General features: G+C 42.5%; 1 protein-coding gene and 1 non-coding gene across 8 annotated transcripts in view; both read right to left on the reverse strand.

Annotated features, from left to right (window-relative positions):
• RFFL (ring finger and FYVE like domain containing E3 ubiquitin protein ligase) overlaps nt 1-26,103 on the reverse strand; it is a 77,761-nt gene that overhangs the window by 33,350 nt on the left and 18,308 nt on the right. For 2 of the 7 annotated variants that reach the window (XM_054458377.2, XM_054458370.2), the window contains exon 2: nt 23,956-24,320. The exons of 1 other annotated variant lie outside the window; for it this stretch is intronic. In XM_054458377.2, the coding sequence (XP_054314352.1) occupies nt 23,956-23,965 (10 nt within the window). In that variant the 5' untranslated portion in view covers nt 23,966-24,320. Of the gene's footprint in view, nt 1-11,499; nt 13,562-18,256; nt 18,532-22,999; nt 23,154-23,955; nt 24,321-26,103 lie in introns of those variants that run through there. 4 more of the 7 variants (XM_054458371.2, XM_054458369.2, XM_054458367.2 and 1 more) reach the window with 4 other exon arrangements.
• Nucleotides 9,804-9,910, reverse strand: LOC129018535 (small nucleolar RNA U13). The gene has a single exon (XR_008495354.1). It is a non-coding gene; the product is annotated as a small nucleolar RNA U13 (small nucleolar RNA).

The following is a 26,103-nucleotide window of genomic DNA, read 5'->3' on the forward strand; positions in this document are numbered from 1 at the left end:
TATCCTGTTCTTTCAGTTCTTCAAACACCAAGGTTATTTTGGCTTTAGGAATCTCCCTCCCTCAAGCTATTCAGCTATTCTCTCAGTCTGGAGCACTACTGCCACCTCACCTCCCTTACATATCATTTATTTCCTCAGGGAAACCTTTCCTGATCCTGTCTGTGCTCTCATAACATCTTTTTTTTTTTCTTTTTTTTTTTTTTTTTTGAGACAGGGTCTCACTCTGTCACCCAGGCTGGAGTACAGTGGTGCGATCACAGCTCACTGCAGCCTCAATCTCCCAGGCTCAAGTGATCCTCCCACCTCAGCCTCCCAAAGGGTTGGAAGTACAGGTGTGAGCCACCATGCCTGGCCTCATAGAATCTTATATACTTCCTTATAACCAGAATTGATTTATCAGACTATTTAGCATGAATCTCCTGTACCTCTGGGGAACGTAAGAGGAACAACAACAGGCAAGGTCCTTGAATCTCATAATGATTACATTCTGGGGGAAAGAGCATTCTAGCAGCACTGTATCTAATCAACTGGCTAACAATTTGTATAATTCTTTTTTTTTTTTTTTCTTTTTTTTGAGACAGAGTCTCACTCTGTCGCCCAGGCTGGAGTGCAGTAGCATGATCTCAGCTCACTGCAACCTCCACCTCCCAAGTTCAAGCAATTCTCATGCTTCAGCCTCCTGAGTAGCTGGGATTACAGGCACGTGCCACCATGCCTGGCTAATTTTTTGTATTTTTAGTAGAGATGGGGTTTTACTATGTTGGCCAGGCTGGTCTTGAACTACTGACCTCAAGTGATCCGCCCGCCTCAGCCTCCCAAAGTTCTAGGATTACAGGAGTGAGCCACTGTGCCCGGCCTGTATAATTCTTTTTAAAGTATTTTTCTTCCATATTTAGGGTGTGGAAAGTGAAACAGGAAACAAGAGTAAGTCTATTTCACAGCATTATTCTCAGCCTTAATGCCAGGTAATCAACACATATTTGTTGAATTATTAACTAATGACAACAGCAATAGAGTGCTTTTTTAAAAAAAAAGGACAGAAATTCATGCTTAAAATTGCACAATTGGCGAGGCACGGTGGCTCACGCCTGTAATCGCAGCACTTTGGGAGGCCGAGGCCGGCGGATCACCTGAAGTCAGGAGTTTGAGACCAGCCTGGCCAACATGGCAAAACCCCGTCTGTACTACAAATACAAAAAATTAGCTGGGTGTGGTGGTGTACACCCATAGTCCCAGCTACTCGGGAGGCTGAGGCAGGAGTATCGCTTGAACCTGGGAGGCAGAGGTTGCGGTGAGCCAAGATTGCACACTGCACTCCACCCTGGCTGACAGAGTGAGACTCTGTCTCAAAAAAAAAAAAAAAAAAAAGACAGAAACTACACAATTATGATTCCAGGATGATCAGTAAATTAAGGATTTTAAACACACATAACCACAGCAATACCTTGAACGAAAGACTGAAGAGAATTCTTTGTCTGCTAAGATTACTTGAAAAACCAAAGAAAAGAAAAATGGTTTAAATTGTTATTACAGAAGGACAAAACCAGAAAAGGAGAGCCTGGAAGAGGAACAACACGGTCACTTCCATCTCTTCCTAAAAAGACACAGAAGGCTTCAATGCCTTCACTGTTGTTTTGGATTGGAATGGTGCTGTAATGGGAACTGCAAATACAAATAAACATGAAAACAACAAATGCAGATGTAAAATAAAGACACGCTAGAAATCGAAGAAACCGACCTCTACCAGACACACCCAGGTCTGGGTATACCTTTGCCTGTTGCTCCCGACTTGCAAAGCCCAAGCAAGGTGGAAGGAGAAACATAACAAAATGATACAGGAAACGAGAGAGCAGAGGGTCTTGGAGCATAAACTGTTAAAATAATAATATGAATAAGGGGGAAAGGAGAGAGATTTCACTTCCCACTAGCAATAAGTGAGCTCTTTTTCTGAAGCGGTAACTGTTAACAACTGAAAGACATACATAATAATCACAAGTTATAAATGTTCTCAGAAACCCCTAGTTTCAACTATTCTATGACAAATATCTGCAGAGGGACCTCAGCATCTGCTACGAAGTTCAGGGAAAAGTAATTCTGACCAATGGAGCTGTGCCAAAATATCACCCCTGGGGTCTGACCAATTAAATGGCTGCTTCTTAGTGTGGAGTTTAGGAGAGATGACAGATTGAACACTGCAGCAGAGAAACCTATGCTTTCATTTCAACCCAGGCATTCTGCCCCAAAAGGTGAGTCAATCAGGAAACAAAGCAGTTCAGAGTAAAGTCTTCTAACAACGCTGAAAACAGAATAAATGGACCTGCAGTTCAATTACAGCAGGATCCTTCTTCCATCGAAACTGATGACAAAGCTCATCAAGAATAAAGAGACCCTGATCCCCCTACTACTCTGGTGCAGGAAACAGGATTGACCAGGTAAGCTCTTCTGGACCTTCTACTGAAGAAGCTGCTTTCACAAGATATTATCACAATGACTGACTAATGGGTAACCAGGATTTTTTTTTAAATGAAGGCAGGGACTAGGTGAAGGGGTTTCTGGCACTCCAAAGCACTGGGAAAAGAAGGCACTTCAGGACAGGAATTCTGTCTAGGCTCAAAATTATGCAATTTACTTTTCCAAAGTGGACTGCACAAAAATTACTGCAGCCAAATGTACCATGGTATAGAATGAATTCTGGTGTTATTTAACTCCTTTAATTAAAACCTGCTACATTGAAAAGATAATTGAAAGGATTAAAATAATGCATGTCAAAGCATTTAACCCAGAGCCCAGCAAATAATGGATGTTCAACAGAAATTGGCTGTAAATAATTTAAAGAAAGTACTTTTTTAATTTTTAAGGTTATTTTTGTTGTTGTTGTTGTTGTTTTAACACAGAAAGGCCCATTAAGGTTCTTAACTTTTTTATTTTACTTAGTTTTGAGACAGGGTCTCCCTCTGTCGCCCAGACTGGAGTGCAGTGGCATGGTCTCACTCACTGAAACTTCTGCCTCCTGGGCTCAAGTGATCCTCCAACCTCAGCCTTCTGGGTAGCTGGGTCTACAGGCGCAAGCCACCATGCCCAGCTTTTCTTTTTTTTTTTTTTTTTAAGACAGAGTCTCGCTCTGTCACCCAGGCTGGAATGCAGTGGCGTGATTTTGGCTCACTGCAGCCTCTGCCTCCCAGGCTCAAGCGATTCTCATGCCTCAGCCTCCCAAGTAGCTGGGATTACAGGTTCCCATCACCATGCCCAGCTAATTTTTGTATTTTTAGTAGAGACGGGGTTTCACCACATTGGCCAGGCTGGTCTCGAACTCCTGACCTCAAGCGATCCATTCGTCTTGGCCTTCCACAGTGCTGGGATTATAGGCATGAACCACTGCACTCAGCCCATTAAGGTTCTTTAAAAAGACGTTTATCAGTTCTATTCCTCTATCTGCTTTTTAAAAATTTAGGGGCTGGGCACGGTGGCTCATGCCTGTAATCCCAGCACTTTGGGAGGCCGAGGTGGGCGGATCACGAGGTCAGGCGATCAAGACCACCCTGGCTAACACGGTGAAACCCCGTATCTATTAAAAATACAAAAAATTAGCCGGGAATGGCAGCATGCACCTGTAATCCCAGCTACTTGGGAGGTTGAGACAGGAGAATGGTGTGAACCAAGGAGGCGGAACTTGCAGTGAGCCGAGATCACGCCACTGCACTCCAGCCTGGGCGACAGAGCGAGACTCCATCTCAAAAAATAAACTAATTAATTAATTTAAAAAAAAAATTTAGGAATAAATAAATTTAAAAAAATAAAAATTTAGGTATGCCAATACCTCTAATCAGGTTCAGTTTAGTTTTTGAACCACTCCTCTAAGAATTAAATGACTACAGTTCTTCCACCAGTTCTTAATTATATAATCCCTTGAAAAACTTCTCAGAGGTGGTCAGAGTGGTTTTATCCTCCTTGCAGCCCCAGGCTGTTAAATCTCTTCCCAATTCCACCCCATTGCTAATGAGTTTGTTACTCCCCACAACCCTGCAGTCCAGCCAGTTTAGAATTTCTCCCTTAGCTCCTCAACCCTTCTCTGCCAAATTCAAAGAATGAACGTATGCCTCTGGCCTCCACCTGATGCACTGTAATTGCTTGCACTGCACTGAAGTCAGATAGGATTTGGTGATAAATCCAGGATGAATTCAGACTAAGCACCCCCTTCCTCCCACAGACTTTTAGCTTGGTTTGATGTTTGATCTCAATCTGAAAATTATGCTGACTTTCTGAAATGTTTTCTGCTCCTGCCAGGAGGATGTGATCTACCCAGTATCTACGCCAAGCAGCAGAAATGGAGATTTCTAGTTCTCTTGGTGTCACAAAAACCTTTGTATTTTCACCATATTCTCTCCTTGCCAAGAACACCTGTGTTCAGCCTGATCTTCAGGTTTTACTATTTGCCTACATCCCACAACAAAGTGCAAAATGCCTCATATTCCCACCCTTTGATAAGAGTCAAGAAAAAAGACACCTGTGCTGATAGCACAAAGGCGTGTTGTTCTCTCTGCTTTCACACACAGTCACTAGACCATCCACACTGAGATATGCTGCTACTTTACTCTTTTGCTCCTGGAATTACAAAGTGGAAGGACAGATGATTTTCTTCGCAATATGGCAAAGGTACAGAATGCGCACACGCACACACACACACACACACACACACACCACATTATCAAAACCTTTACCTGTCCCATATTATGAGACCAGCAGAATGGACCTGGTTCAAGCGGTTGTGATAATCCACAAAGATCCCGAGAAGACTCGAGCAGATGATTATCCTAGAACCAATCCAGTCCTCTAATGAATGTAATAGAGCAGATTTCACAGTAGGAAGCAATGGGAAATGGGAGGTGGGTTCAGAAAATACGGGCTGCTGAGATTGTTTATCAGCTGAGTGACCCCAAGCAAATTACTTACTTAATCTCTTCTCCAGAGACTTGCCAAGAGGTGAAGCAATTCAGCAGCTAGCATTAGATGCAGCCTCCAGTACTCAAAGAAAGTTTGAATTCAAAGACTAAAAAAAGTTCACAAACACCCGGTAGTCATTCGTAAACCACCACACTCAGAAAACACTCAAAAGTTAGGCTAAAAATTCTGGAAACCAACAAAAGCAGACTGTTACTTAAAAGAATGGGCCAGGTGTGGTAGCTCACGCCTGCAATCCCAGCACTTTGGGAGTCCGAGGTGGACTGATCACCTGAGGTCAGGAGTTCGAGACCAGCCTGGCCAACATGGCGAAACCCTGTCTCTACTAAAAATACAAAAATTAGCCAGGCATGGTGGTGGGCACCTGTAATCTCAGCTACTCAGGAGGCTGAGGCAAGAGAATTGCTTGAGCCATGGAGGCGGAGGTTGCAGAGAGCTGAGATCATGCCATTGCACTCCAGCCTAGGTGACAGAGTAAGACTCCATCTCAAAAAAAAAAAAAAAAAAAAAAAAAAAAAAAAAAAGGGCCTGTTGTAGTGGCTCACACCTGTAATCCCAGCTACTGGGTGGCTGAGGTGGGAGGATCACTTGAGCCTGGGAGATCAAGGCTGCAGTGAACTGTGATTGCACCACTGCACTCCAGCCTGGGTGAGAGGGAGACCCAGTCTCAAAAAATAAAAATTAAAAAATAGAAGGTGGTGGCCAGGTATAGTAACTCACAGCTGTAATCCCAGTACTGTGGGAGACCAAGGGAGGAGAATCACTTGAGGCCAGGAGTTTGAGACCAGCTCGCAGCCTGGGCAACACAGCAAGACCTCACTCTGGTGTCAAGGCTGGACTGTAGTGATGCACTCTTGGCTTACTGCTGCCTTGACCTCCTGGGCTCAGGTGATCCACCCACTTCAACCTCCTGAATAGTTGGGACTACAAGCACATGCCACCATACTCAAGCTACTTTTATTTTTGTAGAAACGGGGGTCTCACTATATTGCCCAGGTTGGTCTCAAACTCCTGGGCTCAAGCAATCCTCCCGCCTCAGCTTCCCAAACTGTTGGGATTACAGGCATGAGCCACTTCCCAGGCTCTACAAAAAAATTTTTTTTAATTAAAATAAAATACAAAAAAAAAATTTTTAATTAAAATAAAATACAATGGCACATGCCTGTAATCCCAGCACTTTGGGAGGCCGAGGCGGGCAGATCACCTGAGGTCAGGAGGTTGAGACCAGCCTGACCAACATGGAGAAACCCTGTCTCTACTAAAAATACAAAATTTGCCAGGTGTGATGGCACATGCCTATAATCCCAACTACTCTGGAGGTTGAGGCAGGAGAATCGCTTGAACCTGGGAGGCGGAGGTTGTGGTGAGCTGAGATCGTGCCATTGCACTCCAGCCTGGGCAACATGAGTGAAACTCCGTCTCAAAACAATAAAAAATAAATAAATAAATAAAAGGATGGTGAATTACAGGCTAAAATTTCTCATTGTTATTTAAAAAAATAGCCAAACACAGACTGAATCCCATATCTACCAAAAGTAACATCAGCAGTCAATTCAGTGGCTTCATTTTATAAACCATATGGATGCAGTACGGTATAAACTAGGATAAACAACCATGCCCAGGAAGAAAGGATGGTCCCTACAAGAAAGACGTGCATATGGATAAAGGCAAGGGCTGTAAAGGACTAGTTACGTTAGCTTCTTTTCAAACCCAAAATGGAGACTTCTTCAGCCAAGCTCAAATATTAGAAGTCTTGACTTTTTAACAGCACCAAGTTTCAAAACACAGGCACACGAGTTACAGTAGACAAACACATCCTGTTTGCACTTGACTTCCTGTTTTGGGCTATCTGATCTCTTTCCACTGCTGCACCCTAGACCTTCAACAAGTGGGTAACCTTTCATATCTGCTGCCAACTGGTTCACTAGACAGTATTTCAGTGACAATAAAGTACATTATTATATGAGTCAGGTAAAAGATTCACCTAACAAGCACCAAAAACCAATCATGAGTGTCTAAGACACTTTCTGGATTTCCAATGCTTCGTACTGACATCTGACTTAAGCAATAAAAACTTAACACAAACAGTGCTGAGAGAAGGAAATAAAGCCTGAAACAAAACTTCGAATATGAGGACTGGGAAAAAGAGCAAGAAAAATTGAAAATGTTTTAATAATTAAACGTTGGCCCCTTTTCAAATGCAGAAGGAACAGATTCCCAGAAGGGAGTGACTGAGACAGTTAAACGGCCCTTTGGTGAACACTGCCTCAAATCCAACCTGCTACCAACTGGACAAAGTCTACTTTTCAGCATTACAAAAGCCTTCAATTTTAGACACCTAAAGCCTCCATTTCAAGTGTAACTTTCCACTACTTTCAAAGATTTGGTGGTTTCCCAGGCCACATTCAGTTCTAGAAGTAAACACTGGGCAACAAATACCCCAGCTTAATGGATAAGTCATTTAGCCTCTTCGGGTCTGTTTTTTCATCTGGAAAACAGGAAGGTTGAACTACACTCATCTCTAATGTTTTCTCCAGCTGTAGAAAAATTTGAGGATTCAATATTAACGGTTAGCAGAAGTTTCTGTGGTTTCCTGCATTATTTCTTTGGTCAAATAAGATGCCTTTGACATCCCACATCCCACACTGTGAATAAAATGCCCTGATCTACCTCCCCAGTACCCAAAGATTTTTTTTCCCTTTCCCTTTCACTTGAAACATGCATTGGAAAATTTCCCTCTTGAAAGCAATATACTGACAAATTTTAAGTACTGTTTTTTATACATGGTCTTTTATTAAGATCTTAATGTAATCACCAGTCAATTCCTACGCTGCTCATCTGATTCATGGAGGAACTCAAGCCACAAAAGGATGGAGAAAATCTGACCAGCAGCATGTGGCACACCCACACAGTGACTGCTAATGGGGAGAGAATGAGGCAAAATGTGGGTAAAAAAAAGGGAGTGGTAAAGAGAAGTTCAGTGAGTCAGTGCAAGGGAAAACACAGGTTAATAGAAAAGAAAGAAAAGGAAATGTGAAAGGAAGAAGAAAAGCAAAAAAGGGAGGGAATCTATAATAAAACAATGAGCAGAAACTTAAAAATCTGAAATTCTGTTCAGTTATTCATTCATTCATCCAATAGATATTGAATGCCCACTATGTGCAGGGAACTGAACTAGACACTAGGGGAAAGACAAAGGTCAACCAGACAGATCTGCTCAGTGAGGCCATGGTCTAATAGGAGATGGGTATGTACACAAACAACTATAATAGATGGCAGAAAGTGTAATGTGCCACAAAGGAGACATAAAAGAGAATTCTCTGCTATGAGACTCAGGAAGAAGTGATTACTCCCAGTGAGGGATCAAACCAGAGAGACTTCATGGGAAGAATGACATTCCAAGCCAAAAGCACAACAGAAACAAGGGTATTCAAGTAGGAAATCAAGGACATACAGGAGCAGTGAGTAACTGGCAATAGCTAGTGATCCAGAGAGCCATGTCTAAATTGGATAGGTAGACTGGAGCCAGACTGAGTATTCAGAAATTGGCATTAGTATCTGAATTTAAGTCTGGTGGAAGAGGAAGGGGACAGGGAGGAGCTGATGGACTAGGAGCCAGAGGAAACTCAAAAACTTAACCCATAAAATTAAGATAATAAAATCAACACAAAATCAATGTGCACAGATATGTAAAGTTCCCCCAAAGAGACAGAGTATCTTCCAAACCAAAAGCAAGAAGAGGACAAAAAGGCTTGGATGACTATATTAATACACAGGTATTTAAACAAAGAATGTGACCACATCTAAGACTGATTAGCAAAGAAATCTGGAAAAATCTAGAAAAAACAGGGAGCGGCATTTTGACTCCAGAACTGCCCAAAGCCGAGAAATACTACAGGTAGGTGACACAACATCTTCTCTGCAGTGGAACAAGGTTATTTCACGAAGCTTAGATGGGTACAGCATATAGTAGCAACAAGGGGTATGGGCTCTTAGAGGCAGAGGGACTTGGTTCAAATCTCAGTTCAGCATCTTATCAGCTTGAAGAGAGCTTGGTTTCCTCATTTGTAAATTGAAGATAATTCTACCTACTTTGCAGGAGGATCACTGGGACAATGAAATGCCCTACTGTATGCAAAGTACTTAATACAATACCAGGCATTAAGGGAAACAATAATCTTTTTTGTAACTGTATTCTCCCCCACAAACCACTCTATCTTATAAATCCATGCTCACCAAGCAAGCTTGATATTATTAAATTTGATTGCCAGATCTCTTGATATTGAAAAGCAATTATCCTAACAAATTCCAGAATCCTGTTAACGGAAAAGGAATCCTTCATTCTAAAATAATAAATTGGCATTCCATTCTGAGCTCAATCACTCAAGTCTGAATACAATCCTGTCTTCAAGACTAATTATTTCCAGGTTCTCCACAAAATACATTGTGTGACCCAAGACTAGACTGACAACACAGTGACCAAAATCCTGAGGGGTCATCCTGAGAAGCTAGATTGGCACCACCCTGGCCAGCCCTACGTAATGCCACCCTGACTCTACAAGCTAACTTGTATAATACTTTCCCATACTTCTCCTCCACCTTCCACCCCTCTCATACCCTTCAATCAAGCACTATAGTGAAGCACTTTACCTTCCTCTCTAACTGTGTAGAGGTCAAATACACCATCTTATCCATTTTTGCATTTTCCTCCATATCCCAATATAGCTTGCATCAAAAGAACCACAATAAATATTTACTGTAAAACACAATTTTGCTTAACAACACAAGCCATTGCATTCCACCATTCCCACAAGCTGAGGCCTCTTTCTGATTTATTTTTCCCACATCAGATGGGTAATGCACTGACTTTGTAGTAACAAGGCTTTAGGGAGGCACATCTCATACATGTGCATGAAAATCTAATCATTACACTTATGAACAACAAAATAATCCCCTTTCTAATTTACTGAACTCTTACTCTATCCTTATCTTCCCCTCCCTCCCCCACCTCTCCATTCCTAAACTGCCAGATTATTATAGAAAAATCAGAAGACTTTATTTAACTGGGTTGCTAACAAATTCATACAGCTGGGGCTAAGCCATCACTGGACTCTAAAAACCTTTCATTCCTCTCTAGCTGATGTCCTGATAGGACTTTCCAAAGAGCAGTGTCATGCAAGGTTTAGGAGCATGGGGCCTGGGTCAGACAGAACTCATAGTCTTCTTTCTGTGTGACCTGTTAAGGTGATTAATTCCCTAAGCGTCATTTTTCTCATCTGTAAAATGAAGTACCTAACAGCTCACTGCAAGCTCCGCCTCCCGGGTACACACCATTCTCCTGCCTCAGCCTCCTGAGTAGCTGGGACTACGGATGCCCGCCAGCACGCCTGGCCAATTTTTTGTATTTTTAGTAGAGACGGGGTTTCACCGTGTTAGCCAGGATGGTCTCGACCTCCTGACCTCGTGATCCACTCGCCTCGGCCTCCCAAAGTGCTGGGATTACAGGCGTGAGCCACAGCGCCCGGCCAATGGTCACCAATGATCTTCTGATGGATAAATGTGTGACTCTTTCCTATGTCCTCAACCTTCATGACTCCCTGTAGCCCCATACACCCAAAACCTACCCAAATTCTTCCTTATGAAGCTGTCCTCAGAGGGTTACCAAGAACTATGGACAGAAATATAACTTTAATTAAGCATTAGGCCAGGTGCGATGGCTCACCTGTAATCCCAGCACTTTGGGAGGCCGAGGTGGGCGGATCACCTGAGGTCAGGAGTTCGAGACCAGCCTGGCCAAAACGGTGAAAACCCATCTCTACTAAAAATACAAAATTAGCCGGGTGTGGTTGCACACACCTGTAGTCCAGCTACTCAGGAGGGCTGAGGCAGGAGAATCACTTGAACCCAGGAGGCAGAGGTTGCAGTGAGCCGAGATCATGCCATTGCCCTCCAGCCTGGGCCACAAGAGCAAAACTCCATCTCAAAAAAAAAAAAAAACATTAATCAGGCTGGACTTTGATGCATTTCCTTGTAACCGAAAGTCACACAGCACTAGACACTGACCATTTGTATCCCTATTGTTTCTAAAGATAGTATCTCTGACATTAGAAGCATAAGGCTTTTTTTTTTAAGAATTGCTTGAGGTATTTTTCAGATCCCAAATTCTGGTAAAACAGCTGATGCCAACCAGTTTGAAGACCCTCAGAGAGAAACAAAATCAGCATAATACAGTTTTTTCATCTCCAGGTCCCATTACTTCACCTTTCTCTCTCTGACCACTCAACAATCTCCACATTCCAGCCCACTCCAAAATCCTTAAAAACCCTAGCTCCAAACTCCTCAGGAGGATGGATTTGCAGTTCCCTCTCATCTCCTCATTCTGCAGCCCAACAAATAACACGCCCCCCCCACCCCCCCAAGGTCTTGGGTATTGACTTGCCACACATCAGGCAGCACACTTACTCTGGATACACTTGAATTCCCCTTACAGACTCCTTCTCCCACACTGGCTCCCACTGCAAGCGCAGTAGCCTGACTTACCTTTGACATCAATGACCACTCTTGCTCCCTTATTTTCCTTCCCTGGTTCCTTCTTTTGCCCCCTACATAGGCCCTAGGGTTCTGTACTCCTTACTCTTCCTTCTTCCTTTCCTTCTCTAGTGAATTTTACTTCCACTTTTTTTTTTTTTTTTTTTTTTTTTTTTTGAGACAAAGTTTTGCTCTGTCGCCCAGGCTGGAATGCAGTGGCATGATCTCGGCTCACCACAACTTCCGCCTCCTGGGTTCAAATGATTCTCCTGCCTCAGCCTTCTGAGTAGCTGGGATTACAGGCATGTACCACCACGCATGGCTGATTTTGTATTTTTAGTAGAGACGAGATTTCTCCATGTTGGTCAGGCTGGTCTCGAACTCCTGACCTCAGGTGATCTGCCCACTTCAGCCTCCCAAAGTGCTGGGATTACAGGCATGAGCCACCAGGCCCAGCCTGGTTCTACTTTTTAAACGCATTCTGCAACTATCCCGTTCTATGTCCACTGCCATACCCTGCCCTATCTGCCATGATCCTTCTCAAGAAGGGAGACAAACACTTCCTTACTGGTCCCTTCTTTGTGACTCTCTATTCTCTACAGAGTAGCCAGGGTAAACTTTTATTTAGAAAAAGAATCTCTGCTTGTCACTTTCTGTTTTAAGCCTTCAATGGTGTCCCACCACCCTTTTTTTTTTTTTCCTTTTTCTTTTTTTTTGAGACAGAGTTTTCACTCTTGTCACCCAGGCTGGAGTACAGTGGTACAACCTCAGCTCACTGCAACATCCACCTCCTGGGTTCCAACAATTCTCCTGCCTCAGCCTCCCGAGTAGCAGGGATCACAGGCATGAGCCACCATGCCTGGCTAAAATTTTTCGTACTTTTAGTAGAGATGGGGTTTCACCACGTTGGCCAGGCTGGTCTCGAACTCCTGACTTCAGGTGATCCACCTGCCTCAGCCTCCCAAGTGCTAGGATTACAGGTGTGAGCCACTATGCCCAGCCCCACCACACTTTTGAGTGAAGGCTAGACTCACTATCTAGCCCACAAAGTCCCCATGTGATGTGGGCTCTGCCTGCCTCTCCCACTTTACCTCATGCAGCTCTCCCACTTCACTCACCTCGCTCTGTCCTTCGGTCACCTTCCTTCAATTCCTCAAAAATTATAAATTATTTATTGCTCCAGGGCCTACAAACTTGGGTTCCTTCTCTGACTGAAACATTTTCTCTAGCTCTTTTCACAAGACTGGCTCCTTCTCAGACTGCAGTTCACCTTCCCTGTAACATAGCTGTCTGGCACACAGTAGGAGCTTACCAGGTATTTGTGAAAGGAACAGATTTCACATTCTCTAGTCAGGTAACTCCCAAAAGTGAATATCTGGAATCAATCTCACCCTTCAGATCAGTGCTTCATTTCTAAATGCCTGCTAAATTTCCATACCTCAAATTTAGCATACTAGATATAAAACCAACTCTTCCATTTTCCCAAACCAGTTTCTCCAGTTTTCTGAAATTACATGAGCAATATGATCCACAGTTTCCACTTCAGAACAATAAATTTCCCGTTCATTTGCTCCACCTGTCCAAAATTCCAATCACCTTTAAAGCTAATTCAAATATCACTTCATTCATTCATGCATTCAATCAACCACTTATTCATTCAACAAGTACTTACTGAGTGCCTTTTATGAGGCAGACACTGTTAGATACTCGAAAGCAAAGCAGATGTGTTTTTGTCTATTATACATCAATCATATAAATATTGAATTATGAACTAAAAAAAAGTAATGAAGGAAAAATGCCAGAAAACATGAGAAAAAAATGAGAGGCATCAAGAAACACTGTTCTGATGATGGGCTGATTTAATGAAATATAATTTACACTAGGCAGACTGGAAGGAAGAGCATGCTAGATAGGATTCAATCAAGTCCTAGAAGCAGGAGAGATGAGATCTATCTCAATGTACATATCATCTTGCCTTACATATTATACCTATCTATCCCCCCCACCATACTCATTTTACTGATAGTTACCTGAAAGAAAGGACACACAGTGTCTCTTATGTGCCAACACAACACCCCCAGGAGATACTGAGTCACTGGTCTGGTACCTAGGAGCTTATGCTCGTAAAAAGCTCCCAGATGACTTTATATGCAGCCAAATTTGTAAATCATATGCCCAAACTACCCATTTAATAAACATATATTGATTATTCTCTCATGAAAAATCTCTAAGGTCAGTGTGGTAAATTGTAACTGAAATTGGTGGTAGGCCGGGTCCGGTGGCTCACGCCTGTAATCCCAGCACTTTGGGAGGCCAAGGCGGGCGGATCATGAGGTCAGGAGTTCGAGACCAGCTGACCAACATGGTGAAACCCTGTATCTACTAAAAATACAAAAATTAGCCAGGCGTGGTGGCAAGCAACTGTAATCCCAGCTACTCAGGAGGCTGAGGCAAGAGAATCACTTGAACCCGGGAGGCAAAGGTTGCAGTGAGCCAAGATCGCGCCACTGCACTCCAGCCTGGGTGACAGAGCAAGACTCTGTTTCAAAAAATAAAATAAAATAAAATAAAGTTGGTGGTAATAATCCCAACCACACTGCATGCCCTTTTGCAATGTGATTTTTACCCTCTATCCTTTAGAGGTGAAGTCAACATCCCCTCCTCTTGTATCTGGGCTATAATTGTGACTTACTCTGACAAAAAGAATGGGGCAAAAGTGATGATGTATGACTGCCAGGCCTAGGTCTTAAGAGATCCTGCAGCTTCCATTATGGCCCATTTTTTTTTTGAGACGGTCTCGCTCTGTCACCCAGGTTGGAGTGCAATGACACAATCTTGGCTCACTGCAACCTCTGCCTCCCGTGTTCAAGCAATTCTCCTGCCTCGGCCTCCCAAGTAGGTGGGATTACAGGTGCCCACCACCAAACCCAGCTAATTTTTGTATTTTTAGTAGAGACGGGGTTTCACCATGTTGGTCAGGCTGGTCTGGACCTCAGGTGATCCACTCACCTCAGCCTCCCAAAGTGCTGAGATTACAGGCATGAGCCACCACACTCGGCCATTCAATATAGGTTTATAAGTGATGAGAGACCAAGAAAGAGAACTCACAGAGAACCAAGATATCCCAGCCAACAGCTAGCTCCAAAGGTACAGACATGTGCAGCCTTCTTGGATCCTCCAGCTCAATCAGCATCATATGGGACAAAAAAAAATATGTCCTCCTTTCCTGAATTACTAACCCACAAAATCATAGGCAATAAAATGGTTGTCATGTTATGCCACCAAAAGTCTTTGGGTAATTTGTCACACAATAGACAACTGAAACAGTCAGAAATTCAACACTCTCTTGGGCAGTCATTCAAACAGTTCCTCGCTCTGATGATCAAAAAACTCTTTCTCGTATTCATCAAAATTGCTCCTCCTTCAATTTAAGACCATTTCCTCTTAAATCTTTGAAGTTCATGAAGAATAATTAATAAAAATCCCCCTGGCAAAAACTATTCTTGTATTTGAAGATGATAATGAAGTTATCCCTTAGCTTTTCCTTCTCTAGGCTAAAATCTTTCCCCCCTTTTTAAAACTTATAATGATAAGACCTATTTTTCAACCTTTTAATCATCTTAATTATCCTCTCAAGTATGACAGACCCAAAATTGAACACCATATGCCAATATCTAACAGAGATTATTTCCTAGCTCTAATGGTTCATCTTTTTATAATGGAATTTCTCATAGTCCCAAATTTGGCATTTTAGCACTCCAAAAGTTGTGAAGTGATCTAAAAAGTTAATTACTTACTATAACTATAAAAGGTTTTCTGCCCTTAACACTCAGCTTACTCCATTTTGGGATGACTGCTTTCACTCACCAGCCTGGTTTGACACTCCACCAGGGCAGCAGGTTTTCACAACTTCCAGATATTTGAAGTATAACAGAAAAACTTGAGAGGTTGGAGGGGGCACACCATTAATTTCAATCAAGGTCTCTAACCACAACCAGGGCCTTCCCATAGGTCAGGCAGGTTCAGAGTACCTCCTCCTCCTACCTTGATGATAAAGTAGCCTTGTAAAAGGCAAGACCATTAGCACTTGCCTGTCGAGCAAAGGCACCATTTCTGTGGAACCTGATAGAGTATATTTAACTACTATATTAAGAGACAAACCAGTTGCTTAATGCAGTGTAAGAACCATGTTTTCTCTCTAAGTCTTACCTGAATGTATATATGCTTTGGTATCAGACGAGCTTTATAATCACTGGTAAAATAGGGATAATAAATAAAGCCTACCCAACGCAAATAAAACCATATGAGGGAAATAATTTTGTAAAACACCATAAAAATGTGATATTGCAGGACTAGATCTCAGCAAACCCTTTAAATCTTCAAATTAACTTTGAATGATTACTTGATGGTTGCAGGTAACACATACAAAATAAGCAGCCATGGGCTCATGTTCATCAAATAGGAATGAAAACCATGCCATCTAACAAAAAAGCTTATGGATTTTCTAATATTGCAAAGAATAACGGTTTGACCCTGGAGATCCCAGTCAGCCACTCTCTGATGGTGCCAAGCTCTAGTCCAGGGACACCAAGTTCAGTCAAGGAACTCAACAGTCTAGTGGAAGAGACAGACAGTGCTGTCTGTCAGAAAAGACAGAGAAGTCAGAGAAGATGCATATATGAACTAAGTGTCCTGAGGGATGAGTATCTTGCCAGTTAGAGAAGGGAGAGTCCATTGGGAAAAGGCAGAGTCCTAAAAGACATCGTATATCCACGGAATGTTAAAATAAGAAGTTCAGTGAAGCTAGAGAGGAGAGAAATGGCCAGGGGAGAGGGAGATAAGATGGTTAACAGCAACATGTAGGAAAGAATCCAACTGTGAAAGCTTTTAGAAGTCAAGCTAAGTGGAAAACAGGGAACAAATGGCACCTTAAATGAAAAGATTAGATGTAGACTTTAAAAAGATAACTTGGGCAACAATATGGAGAAGACAGGAGCAAGGAAAGACTTATGGAGGAGTGGCCATTTGATAAGGGTCTGAACTAGGAGTTACAAACTCAAATTCCTAGAGGCAATGCAGGTAAAATGCTAAGTCTTCAGTGTGTAAGATGTCAGAAAATGGTGGTATCTGTAATCTTTGAAGAGTACAGGCCCTCTCTCTGATGGTGCCTAAAAGTATTCACACACAAAATTTTAAGCCCTTAGGCTGATTGATTGATTTCTGGGATGGAGTCTCCTTCTGTGCCTAGGCTGGAGTTCAGTGGCACAATCTCGGCTCACTGAAACCTCCGCCTCCTGGGTGCAAGCAATTCTCTTTTCTCAGCCTCCTGGGTAGCTGGTACCACAGGCACTGGCCACCATGCGTGGTGTGCTGTTTTTTTGTTTTTTTTTTTTAAAGAGAGATGGGGTTTCACCATGTTGGCCAGGATGGTCTCAAACTCTCTTTTTTTTTGATATGGAGTCTCACTGTTGCTCAGGCTGGAGTGCAGTGGTGTGATCCTCGCTCACTGCAACCTCCACCTCCCGGGTTCAAGTGATTCTCCTGCTTCAGCATCCTGAGTAACTGGGATTACAGGCACATGCCACCACGCCCAGCTAATTTTTTGTTTTTAGTAGAGATGGGGTTTCACCATGTTAGCCAGGCTAGTCTCAAACTCCTGACCTCAGGTGATCTGCCCACCTCGGCCTCCCAAAGTGCTGGGATTACAGGCATGAGCCACCACGCCCAGCCTGACTTTAAATGTCCAGTTTTGACCTCTGGTAAATTAAGGCAATGACAGTGGGAATGAAGAAAAGCCACACATCAAACAGTACTCCAATAAAATCAACAGGTTTTAGCACATTTAAAGATGTGAGCATAAAAAGAATGAACAAGGCCGGGCACGGTGGCTCACGCCTGTAATCCCAGCACTTTGGGAGGCCAAGGCAGGCGGATCACGAGGTCAAGAGATCGAGACCATCCTGGCCAACATGGTGAAACCATGTCTCTACTAAAACTACAAAAATTAGCTGGGCATGGTGGCACGTGCCTGTAGTCCCAGCTACATGGGAGGCTAAGGCAGGAGAATAGCTTGAACCAGGGAGGCAGAGGTTGCAGTGAGCTAAGATCGCACCACTGCACTACAGCCTGGGCAACAGAGCAAGACTCCATCTCAGGGGGAAAAAAAAAGAGTTGATAAGAGGATCGGAGTTGAGAAAGTACAGTACAGGCTCTTGCTCATTCTACCCTTACTGAGAACCTACTATGTGCAACGTACCATGGATACAATTCTAACAAAGCAGACCCTGATTCTCAATACATGCTATGATTGGAGTAAATACCAGGTTCTCCTGAGTACTCAACCCTGGTAAGTAAGAAGAGGCTTTGTGGAAGAGGTGACTTCTAGGCTGATTATAATTCCAGAACTTTGGGAGGCTGAGGAGGGTGGATCACCTGAGCTTGGGAGTTCAAAACCAGCCTGACCAACATGGCAAAACCCTGTCTCTACTAAAAATACAAAATTAGCCCGGCGTGGTGGCTCACATCTATAATCCCAGCTACTTGGGAGGCTGAGGCAGGAGAATCACTTGAACCCGGGAGGTGGAGGTTGCAGTGAGCCGAGATCACACCACTGCACTCCAGCTTGGGCAACAAGAGTGAAACTCCGTCTCAAAAAAAAAAAAAAAAAAAAAAAAAAAAAAACCTGACTCACTTCTGAAGACAGGATTTTCCCAGTTTCTAATGCAGCTTCATCTAGCTAATGAAACTTAAGAAAACAGTCTGAGGTTACCTGATTTTGCCAGTTTCAAAACATTGCCGTGACAGAAAGCAAGCTGTCTCTAGTTCCTGTGGCTGAGGTCGCTGGAGCCATGTTCAGATGAGATCATCTCAGGAACCAAGAGCAGCGGCTTTCATGTGAAGTGAATGGTGCCGCCTGGGGATGTATCTTTGGTAAGCAAGATTGCAACAGAGCAGGGAGTTTACCCAGGGCAGTGCTGACTCACGCTGGGCAAAATTTGTATTTCCCAAACAACTCAGCCTGAACCAACCGCAGTCAACTGCAACCTAGGAAAGAAGAGGCACCTCACTGATTGTTTTAAATCAAGTGCTGATTACTGGGGGCAGGTAAACCTCATTCCCCCACTGCTGGTAACTTGGCCACCTCCAGAGCCCTTACCCAAAAAGTTCCAGTGGCCAGTTTCTAAAATTTCATCTGAGAACAGGCTGGGGCTGGGGCCAGCAAGATTACTGATCATAGCAGGTTCACAGCTCTGAAGATTTCCCCAGGAGGCTGATAAATAAGTCACTTTGCATTTACAAATTAGAACATCTGGGTCAGTGGACTCAGGGAACTTGCCCAGTCATCATTAGCCAGTCAAATCATTAGGGTGAATTTTTGTTAGTTCTAACCAGGCTCATTGTTCTTTTTTCCCACTAGGACTCCTCTGACCTCTCTATTTCTTTAGACAACTCAAGTTCTCTCATTAAGATAGATGCACTGGAATTTTTTTTTTTTTAATCAGCTGCCACAGTCTCTATGCTAAAGCCAAATCATTTACCATCACACCTACTGGATGCATAGGGAATACAGAAGACTATGAAAATCACCTTAACACTTGCTCTGAAAAGAGAAATCCCTAAATTTATGTCAATTCTCATTTATTAGCCTGCTTATTTAAAAAATCAATTCTAGAATGACTGGCTCATCAACAGCTATTAATTATTGAATTTGCCCTGACAGGCTAGAATTGACATTGGTTTACACACACACACACAAAAATCAAGTCCTTGCTTTTTGTGTGCTTTAATTTGACAAGAGAGAAACTAAAGTTCCTATTAGATCCTTCTGTTTCCTGCTTAAAATGTATGACAGTTCCCCATGGCCATCAGCTATTTCTTAGCAGGGCATTTGAGGCCTCTGCACCTAGCTTCGTTCATCCTTTAAGGTAGGTCTCACATGGCATGAACTCTGGATGTAGCTGCCAACTCAGCTTGTCATTCAATAATGTTAGGTTAATTAAAATGTACAAGCAGATAGAATTTGGGTTTAAAAACTGTACTACTTAATTTTCTATTCAAGGGGCTAGTTTTAAAAAGTTATTTATCCAACTCACTTAATTCTCCTTAATTACATTATTCCAGTAGGATCGCCACGCTGAGCTTTTATAAGGTATTATAAAATGTTCCCTGTTTTATTTCCTCTCCTTCAGTGTTTTCCTTTCAGAAAACGGCTTTGTTTAAAGAAGTTTCCCTATAGTGCATGTTAATTAGTCCTTTCCAAATGATAAACACATCTTTAAAGCAGCTGACAACCATTATCTCTTCAACCACACTTTAAAAAAATATTTCTGTAGTTGACGATAAGTTACAATTCTAGTATGAAACAACTCTCAAGGTACAGACAAATATGGAACCTCCTTCAGAAAAAAAAAAATGATTAGAAAAGTTCCTGACCTGTTCTATATTTGTGAACTTTAAATAAGAAAGAGGGCCCGGCACGGTGGTTCAAGCCTATAATTGCAGCACTTTGGGAGGCCGAGGTGGGCAGATCACCTGAGGTCGGGAGTTCAAGACTAGCCTGACCAACATGGAGAAACCCCCATCTCTACTAAAAATACAAAATTAGCCAGGTGTGGTGGCACACACCTGTAATTCCAGCTACTTGGGAGGCTGAGGCAGGAGAATCACTTGAACCCGGGAGGCAGAGGCTGCAGTCAGCCGAGATTGTGCCATTGCACTCCAGCCTGGGCAACAACAGAGCAAAATCTCATCTCAAAAAAAAAAAAAAATAGAAAATCCAGACAGTACTATGCCCAGGAGACAGATACGAACTATACGAAGAGCAGCCTAAAGGCCAAAGGCATGGAACTCCTAACTTGACTAAGAGAAATACCACTGAGCAAGTGAACAGAGCTGCTGCAGCTTATCATTCCCCTCTTTGGGACTCTGATACAGTTTTAACCAACTTCCCCAAATTATAGCCACATTCCATCCTAGTTCCTCCTTTTAAAGTGGAAAGGTTGAGGATTACATTTTAGAGCTTAAAAAGGTACTCGTTTGAACTAGTGGTTTCAGGCACTTGAGGTTTTATGAGGTTATATGAAAATTATGAGAATATGAGGCTATGGGAGAAATAATAACTGTGGCTTTCTGATTAAGTTCTTTCAATACATTATTTTAAAATTAGCCAGGCATGGTGGCATACACCTCTAACTCCAGCTACTCTGGAGGCTGGGGCAGGAGAATCGGTTGAACCCAGGAGATGGAGGTTGCAGAGCCGAGATTGCGCCACTGCAATATAGCCCAGGCGACAGAAGGAGACTCCATCTCAAAACAAAAAACAACAAAAACAGAAAATACATTATTTTAAAATTCAAGTAACTTAGCACCCAAAATTATTTATGCTTTTTTTAATAGGGTGGTCCCAACAGATATTTAATGAGTGTGCATATGTGTGTGTGCCCATTGTTTCATTTGAACAGAAATATGTGATGTCATTGACATCCCAGATTTACCTTCTTTTCTGCAACAGATCTTGACATTATAAATAATAAGCAGGTTTCAAAAGAGAAATTAAAATATCCATTTCTCAGGATTCTGTAGTCTTCCAAATCTACAGAAAATTACCAAATACATACAGAAGATCTGGGAGGATGCACATAGCAGGGAGAGAACTTTAATAGGAATAAAGATCAAATAGCTATGTTTAGCTTTATCCAAATTACCCCCCAAAAATCAAATTTTTTTACAACAAGCATATATTCAAATATGACTTGGTAGTTTAAAATTCAGCTAAAATTTTAAAGTTTGTATCGCTTACAAACTGCTTTACTCTCTCTTCACACTCTTTCCTCTCAACATCTCCCTTTTATCTACTTCCCTACCCCTAGCATCCTAAATGATACTGCACATTTCTTATTTTTAACAAAATTAATCTTACTTGTGTCCACATCCTTTTTCTAACTGAGAAGTCGGTGAATGGATAAATGCACATTTCCAGGAATCAGTGCCTGTCTCACCTTGTTGATAATTAATGATTGCCAAATTCTAATCTTGGTGTTCAGTGACCTTACAACTTTTTTTTTTTTAACTATAGAACATACTATTTAAGAAAAACAATATGATGGCAACCAAACATTTATCATCTCATAAATCACAGAAATTAAACATGAAAAATGAAGTAAACTTTATGATACCCAACAATTTACTCTAGGGGTACTTAAGAATCAACAGGGGTGCTTATTGAAAATGAACATTTCTCATCCCAGTCCCTCAGACACTCTGAATTAGCAGACATGGAGGGAGGCCCCAGAAACTGAATTTTTTTTTTTCGAGACGGAATCTCTCTCTCATTGCACAGGCTGGAGTACAATGGTGCAATCTCAGCTCACTGCAACCTCCACCTCCTGGGTTCAAGCAATTCTCCTTCCTCAGCCTCCCAAGTAGCTAGGATTATAGGCGTGCACCACCATGTCTGGCTAATTTTTGTATTTTAAGTAGAGACAGGGTTTCACCATGTTGGCCAGGCTGGTCTCGAACTCCTGACCTCAGGTGATCCACCTGCCTCAGCCTCCCAAAGTGCTAGGATTACAGGCGTGAGTCACCATGCCTGGCCAAAACTGAATTTTTAATAAGTATCTCTCTCTTCCAAGCCTTTTTTTTTTTTTGAGACAGAGTCTTGCTCTGTCACCCAGGTTGGAGTGCAGTGGCACAATCTCTCGGCTCACTGCAACCTCCACCTCCAGGTTCAAGCGATTCTCCTGCCTCAGCCTCTCAAATAGGTGGGATTACTATGCACCACCATGCCTGGCTAATTTTTGTATTTTTAGTAGAGAAGGAGTTTCGCCATGTTGGCCAGGCTGGTCTTGAACTCCTGGCCTCAAGTGATCCGCCCGTCTCAGCCTCCCAAAGTGCTGGGATTATAGGTGTGAGCCACTGCGCCTGGTCTTCCAAGCAATTCTGATACAGATGGGCCTTGGATCATGTTTTGAGAAAAAGGACACAGCTATGTTCCCTAAGCACTGTCTAGAGTAAAATGAAAAAAAGTTTTTTCAAAGACCTCCAAGCTGAACAGTAGTCACACTGAGCAGGTCCTAAACATAAGTCCCCTCACCCACAAGAACCACAAAAAATACAAACTGTATTTACTTTGTTGGCTGGACCATTATTTTCTTCAAGCCTTCGGAGACAATTATCCTAACTACCATTAAGGATTTCACCTGTCACCCACAGTCTTGTTATACTGAGACATTTTCACACCTGGATGCAATACAAGGGGCTTAATGGAATTTTTATGGCTAAAAATTAAAGTTCACTTGACGCAACAGAATAGTCAAATAAAACAAAGGAGAAAACCTCCCCCAAAGGAACAGGTTGAAAGTAGAGGCTTTTGACTTCCTGATGAGCCAATTTTGCCCAGAAATTCAAACCATGGGATGCTATATAGCTCATATGTCTTGAGAGTGCCCAAATGTCAACTTATCACCAGAGTATCAGCCAGTGCAGGCTTACAGTAACATTTGGAAGCACAAACCTGCTGTATAAAATGGCCTCTCCTGGGAGATACAGGCTGTCGCCATGGCAGAGATCATTCCATCTTGGGGCCAGAAGGACCAGGCAGTCCTTTTAATCTTTAACAAGCCACTTTCACATTTAGACACAGGAACTGGCACTGCATGAGGCTCAACCTGCTTCACAGCACTTTGCTGCAAAACAACCCCCCAGTTGTGTGAGGGCATGCTAACCCAGTCTGTCCCCACTGGTGCAGTTACCAGAATCTATTCTATAATGCAATTGTGAGTACTTTATTATCCACTATGGTATAATACTTCATAGCTCAGAAAAGGTATCCAATATCAAGAGGCTAGCAACTGCCTACCTCAGGCACAATGAAATACTAGGTTCCTGTATGTCAGTAATTGAAAAAGTAGCAAGCATGCAGGAAAAGAAAGAATCCAGAGGGGTGAGGACCCAGCCTGAGGACCCAATGACAAGACTGGGAGAAAGGAAGTCAGCAAGAAGTCAGCGACGTGACCAAACTGCCATCTTGGGCAGCTCATTTCAGAAACCCAGCAACAGAAATCTTGGAACCATTTGATGGGTATAATTTTCTATATAAGGCTATTTCTTAGTTTTCTGTTTTTTTTCCCTGAGCAGCTAATACAGTAGAAGGGCAGGGAAAAGACCCCTGTCATCAAACTCCATCACCTAAACTCTAATAGCTTCATAATGAAGTGACTTAGCAGGCTCATGTCCTATTACTACCTTGCCCCAGTAACCATACTCCCAGAAAAAAGATTCTGTAATTCAACTCTGAAGATTGCCTGAATTCATCATTCTTCTTTACTGTATACCTCTGAATTCGTCTCTTCTCCTAATACACACACTCACATGCTCTGTCTCCCTGACACACATGCCCTGCCTCCAATAAGTCAAACTTCCTAAACATCTACCCTGGTTTCCACTAATAATGCCCCAAGATTAACTTACCTTTGTTCATGTCCCCAAGTCTAGGGGGCCTTTGTCAACACGTGTTTCATCTTGAAGGGTGATTTCTAGCCAAGTAGATAAGATTACCTGTTCACCTACAGTTAATCTTCAACCTGGTTTCTGCAGGCTATAGAAATAAAAGGATACGACTGCACAGCTTGAATGTCCCATCAAGGTAATCAAAGCAATGGAAGAGGGAGAGAAGGCAGAAGGAGAGATTTCAAAATAAAGACCGAACTGTGTACTTCAGTAGTACTTAGGAAAACACTCCATCTGACTAAGCAGCTGATGAGTAGACAAATACCCAAAGGACTGTGCATTCTCTGAAGATTATTGTGCTCACAGTTCTCACTTCCCCCAAGGATCTGCAAGAGATCACATCATAAAATCAGCCTTGCATTATTTATAATAAAGTGGATAGATGCATCCTAACATCCAGTATTCTACTGATTTACTCACAAATAAAGCTAAAACCTTATTTCAACTGAAACCTGTGTAACAAGGAAGAAAACGTATTTTCTTTAGGTCTTTCAAAGGTACCTCTCTTATCCCTTTTATAACAGAACAGACAAGGGTTGGAGAAAGGAACCCAAAGCTCCATCCCAGGTCCTAAATGCTTTAAAAAATTCACATTAAAAAATGCTCCATAATACATTACCCATTTGAAAAAAAAAGCACTGTGAACAGCAGGGGGGAATATATATTTAAATATATATGATAGATACACACATACATATATATACATACACACCGAGAGAGAGAGAGCACGCGCACGTGCAAAAGAGCAAGCGAGCACGCACACATATACTAAAACCATTTAATAGCAGTTATTCCTAGTAGGGATGGGGGTCTAACTTCTGCTTTATGCTATTTTAGCTGGGTTTGGTTTTGTTTTTCTGAGACAGTTCTCACTCTCTCGCCCAGGCTGGAGTGCGGTGGTGTGATCACAGCTCACTGCAGCCTTGACCACCCTGGCTCAAGCAATCTCCCACCTCAGCCTCACGAGTAGCTGAGATCACTGATACATGCCACCATGCCTGGCTAATTCTTTTATTATTTGTAGAGATGCGGTCTCAATATGTTTCCCAGATTGATCTCAAACACCTAGGCTCAAGCAATCCTCCTGCCTCAACCTCCCAAAGTGCTGAGATTATAGGTGTGAGCAGTTTAAGTTCATCGTATTAGAAATAAAGTACCTAAGACCATTTGATAATATAAACCAAAACAATTTGAAAAAGTTTTCAGGGCCTTTGGAAGCCAAATTTTGAGTACATTTAAAGCTACAGTTATGGAGGCAAAGTATAAAAAATTAACAAGAAATTCACAGTTTTGAAATTGTATTATTTGTCCATGGACAGTATTGTACTGGGAGTGCTGTGCTATCTATTGCTGGGCAAAAAGAGTTTGTCTAGGCTCTTGCTGTCAAGGAAACCATGGCAGGGGTGCTAAAAAGCCAGTCAGCAAACCAGTGTGACACTGTATGGAGGCAGATTCATCCAGAGAGCTAAAAATACAATTCAAAAATCTTCTGTCTTTGTCAGTCAAATCAGTTTTACTAAGTAATCTGATGAACTTAAAAACCAGATATAACACCTATTAGAATAGCTAAAATTAAAAATGGTGGCCAGGCACGGTGGCCCATGCCTGTATTTGCAGCACTTTGGAAGGCCACGGCAGGTAAATTGCTTGAGGCCAGGAGTTCGACACCAGCCTGGCCAACAGGGTGAAACCCAGTCTCTACTAAAAATACAAAAAATTAGCCAGGCATGGTGGCACATGCCTGTAGTCCCAGCTACTTGGGAGGGTGAGGCAGGAGAATTGCTTGAACCTGGGAGGCGGAGGCTGCAGTGAGCCAAGATTATGCCCCTGCACACCAGCCTGGGATACAGAGCAAGACTCCATCTCAAAAAAAAAAAAAAAAAAAAATTTAAAAATGGTGACAATATCAAATGCTGGTGAGGATGCAGAGAAACTGGATCTCATACACTGCTGGTGAGACTGTAAAATGGTACAGCAACTCTGGAAAAGAATTTAGCAATTTTGGCCCGGTACGGTGGCTCACCCGTCATCCCAGCAATTTGGGAGGACATCGTGGGCAGATCACTTGAGGTCAGGAGTTCAAGACCAGCCTGGCCAACACGGTGAAAC

The sequence above is a fragment of the Pongo pygmaeus genome, chromosome 19 (assembly GCF_028885625.2).
Source record: "Pongo pygmaeus isolate AG05252 chromosome 19, NHGRI_mPonPyg2-v2.0_pri, whole genome shotgun sequence".
Classification (NCBI taxonomy): Eukaryota; Metazoa; Chordata; class Mammalia; order Primates; family Hominidae; genus Pongo; species Pongo pygmaeus.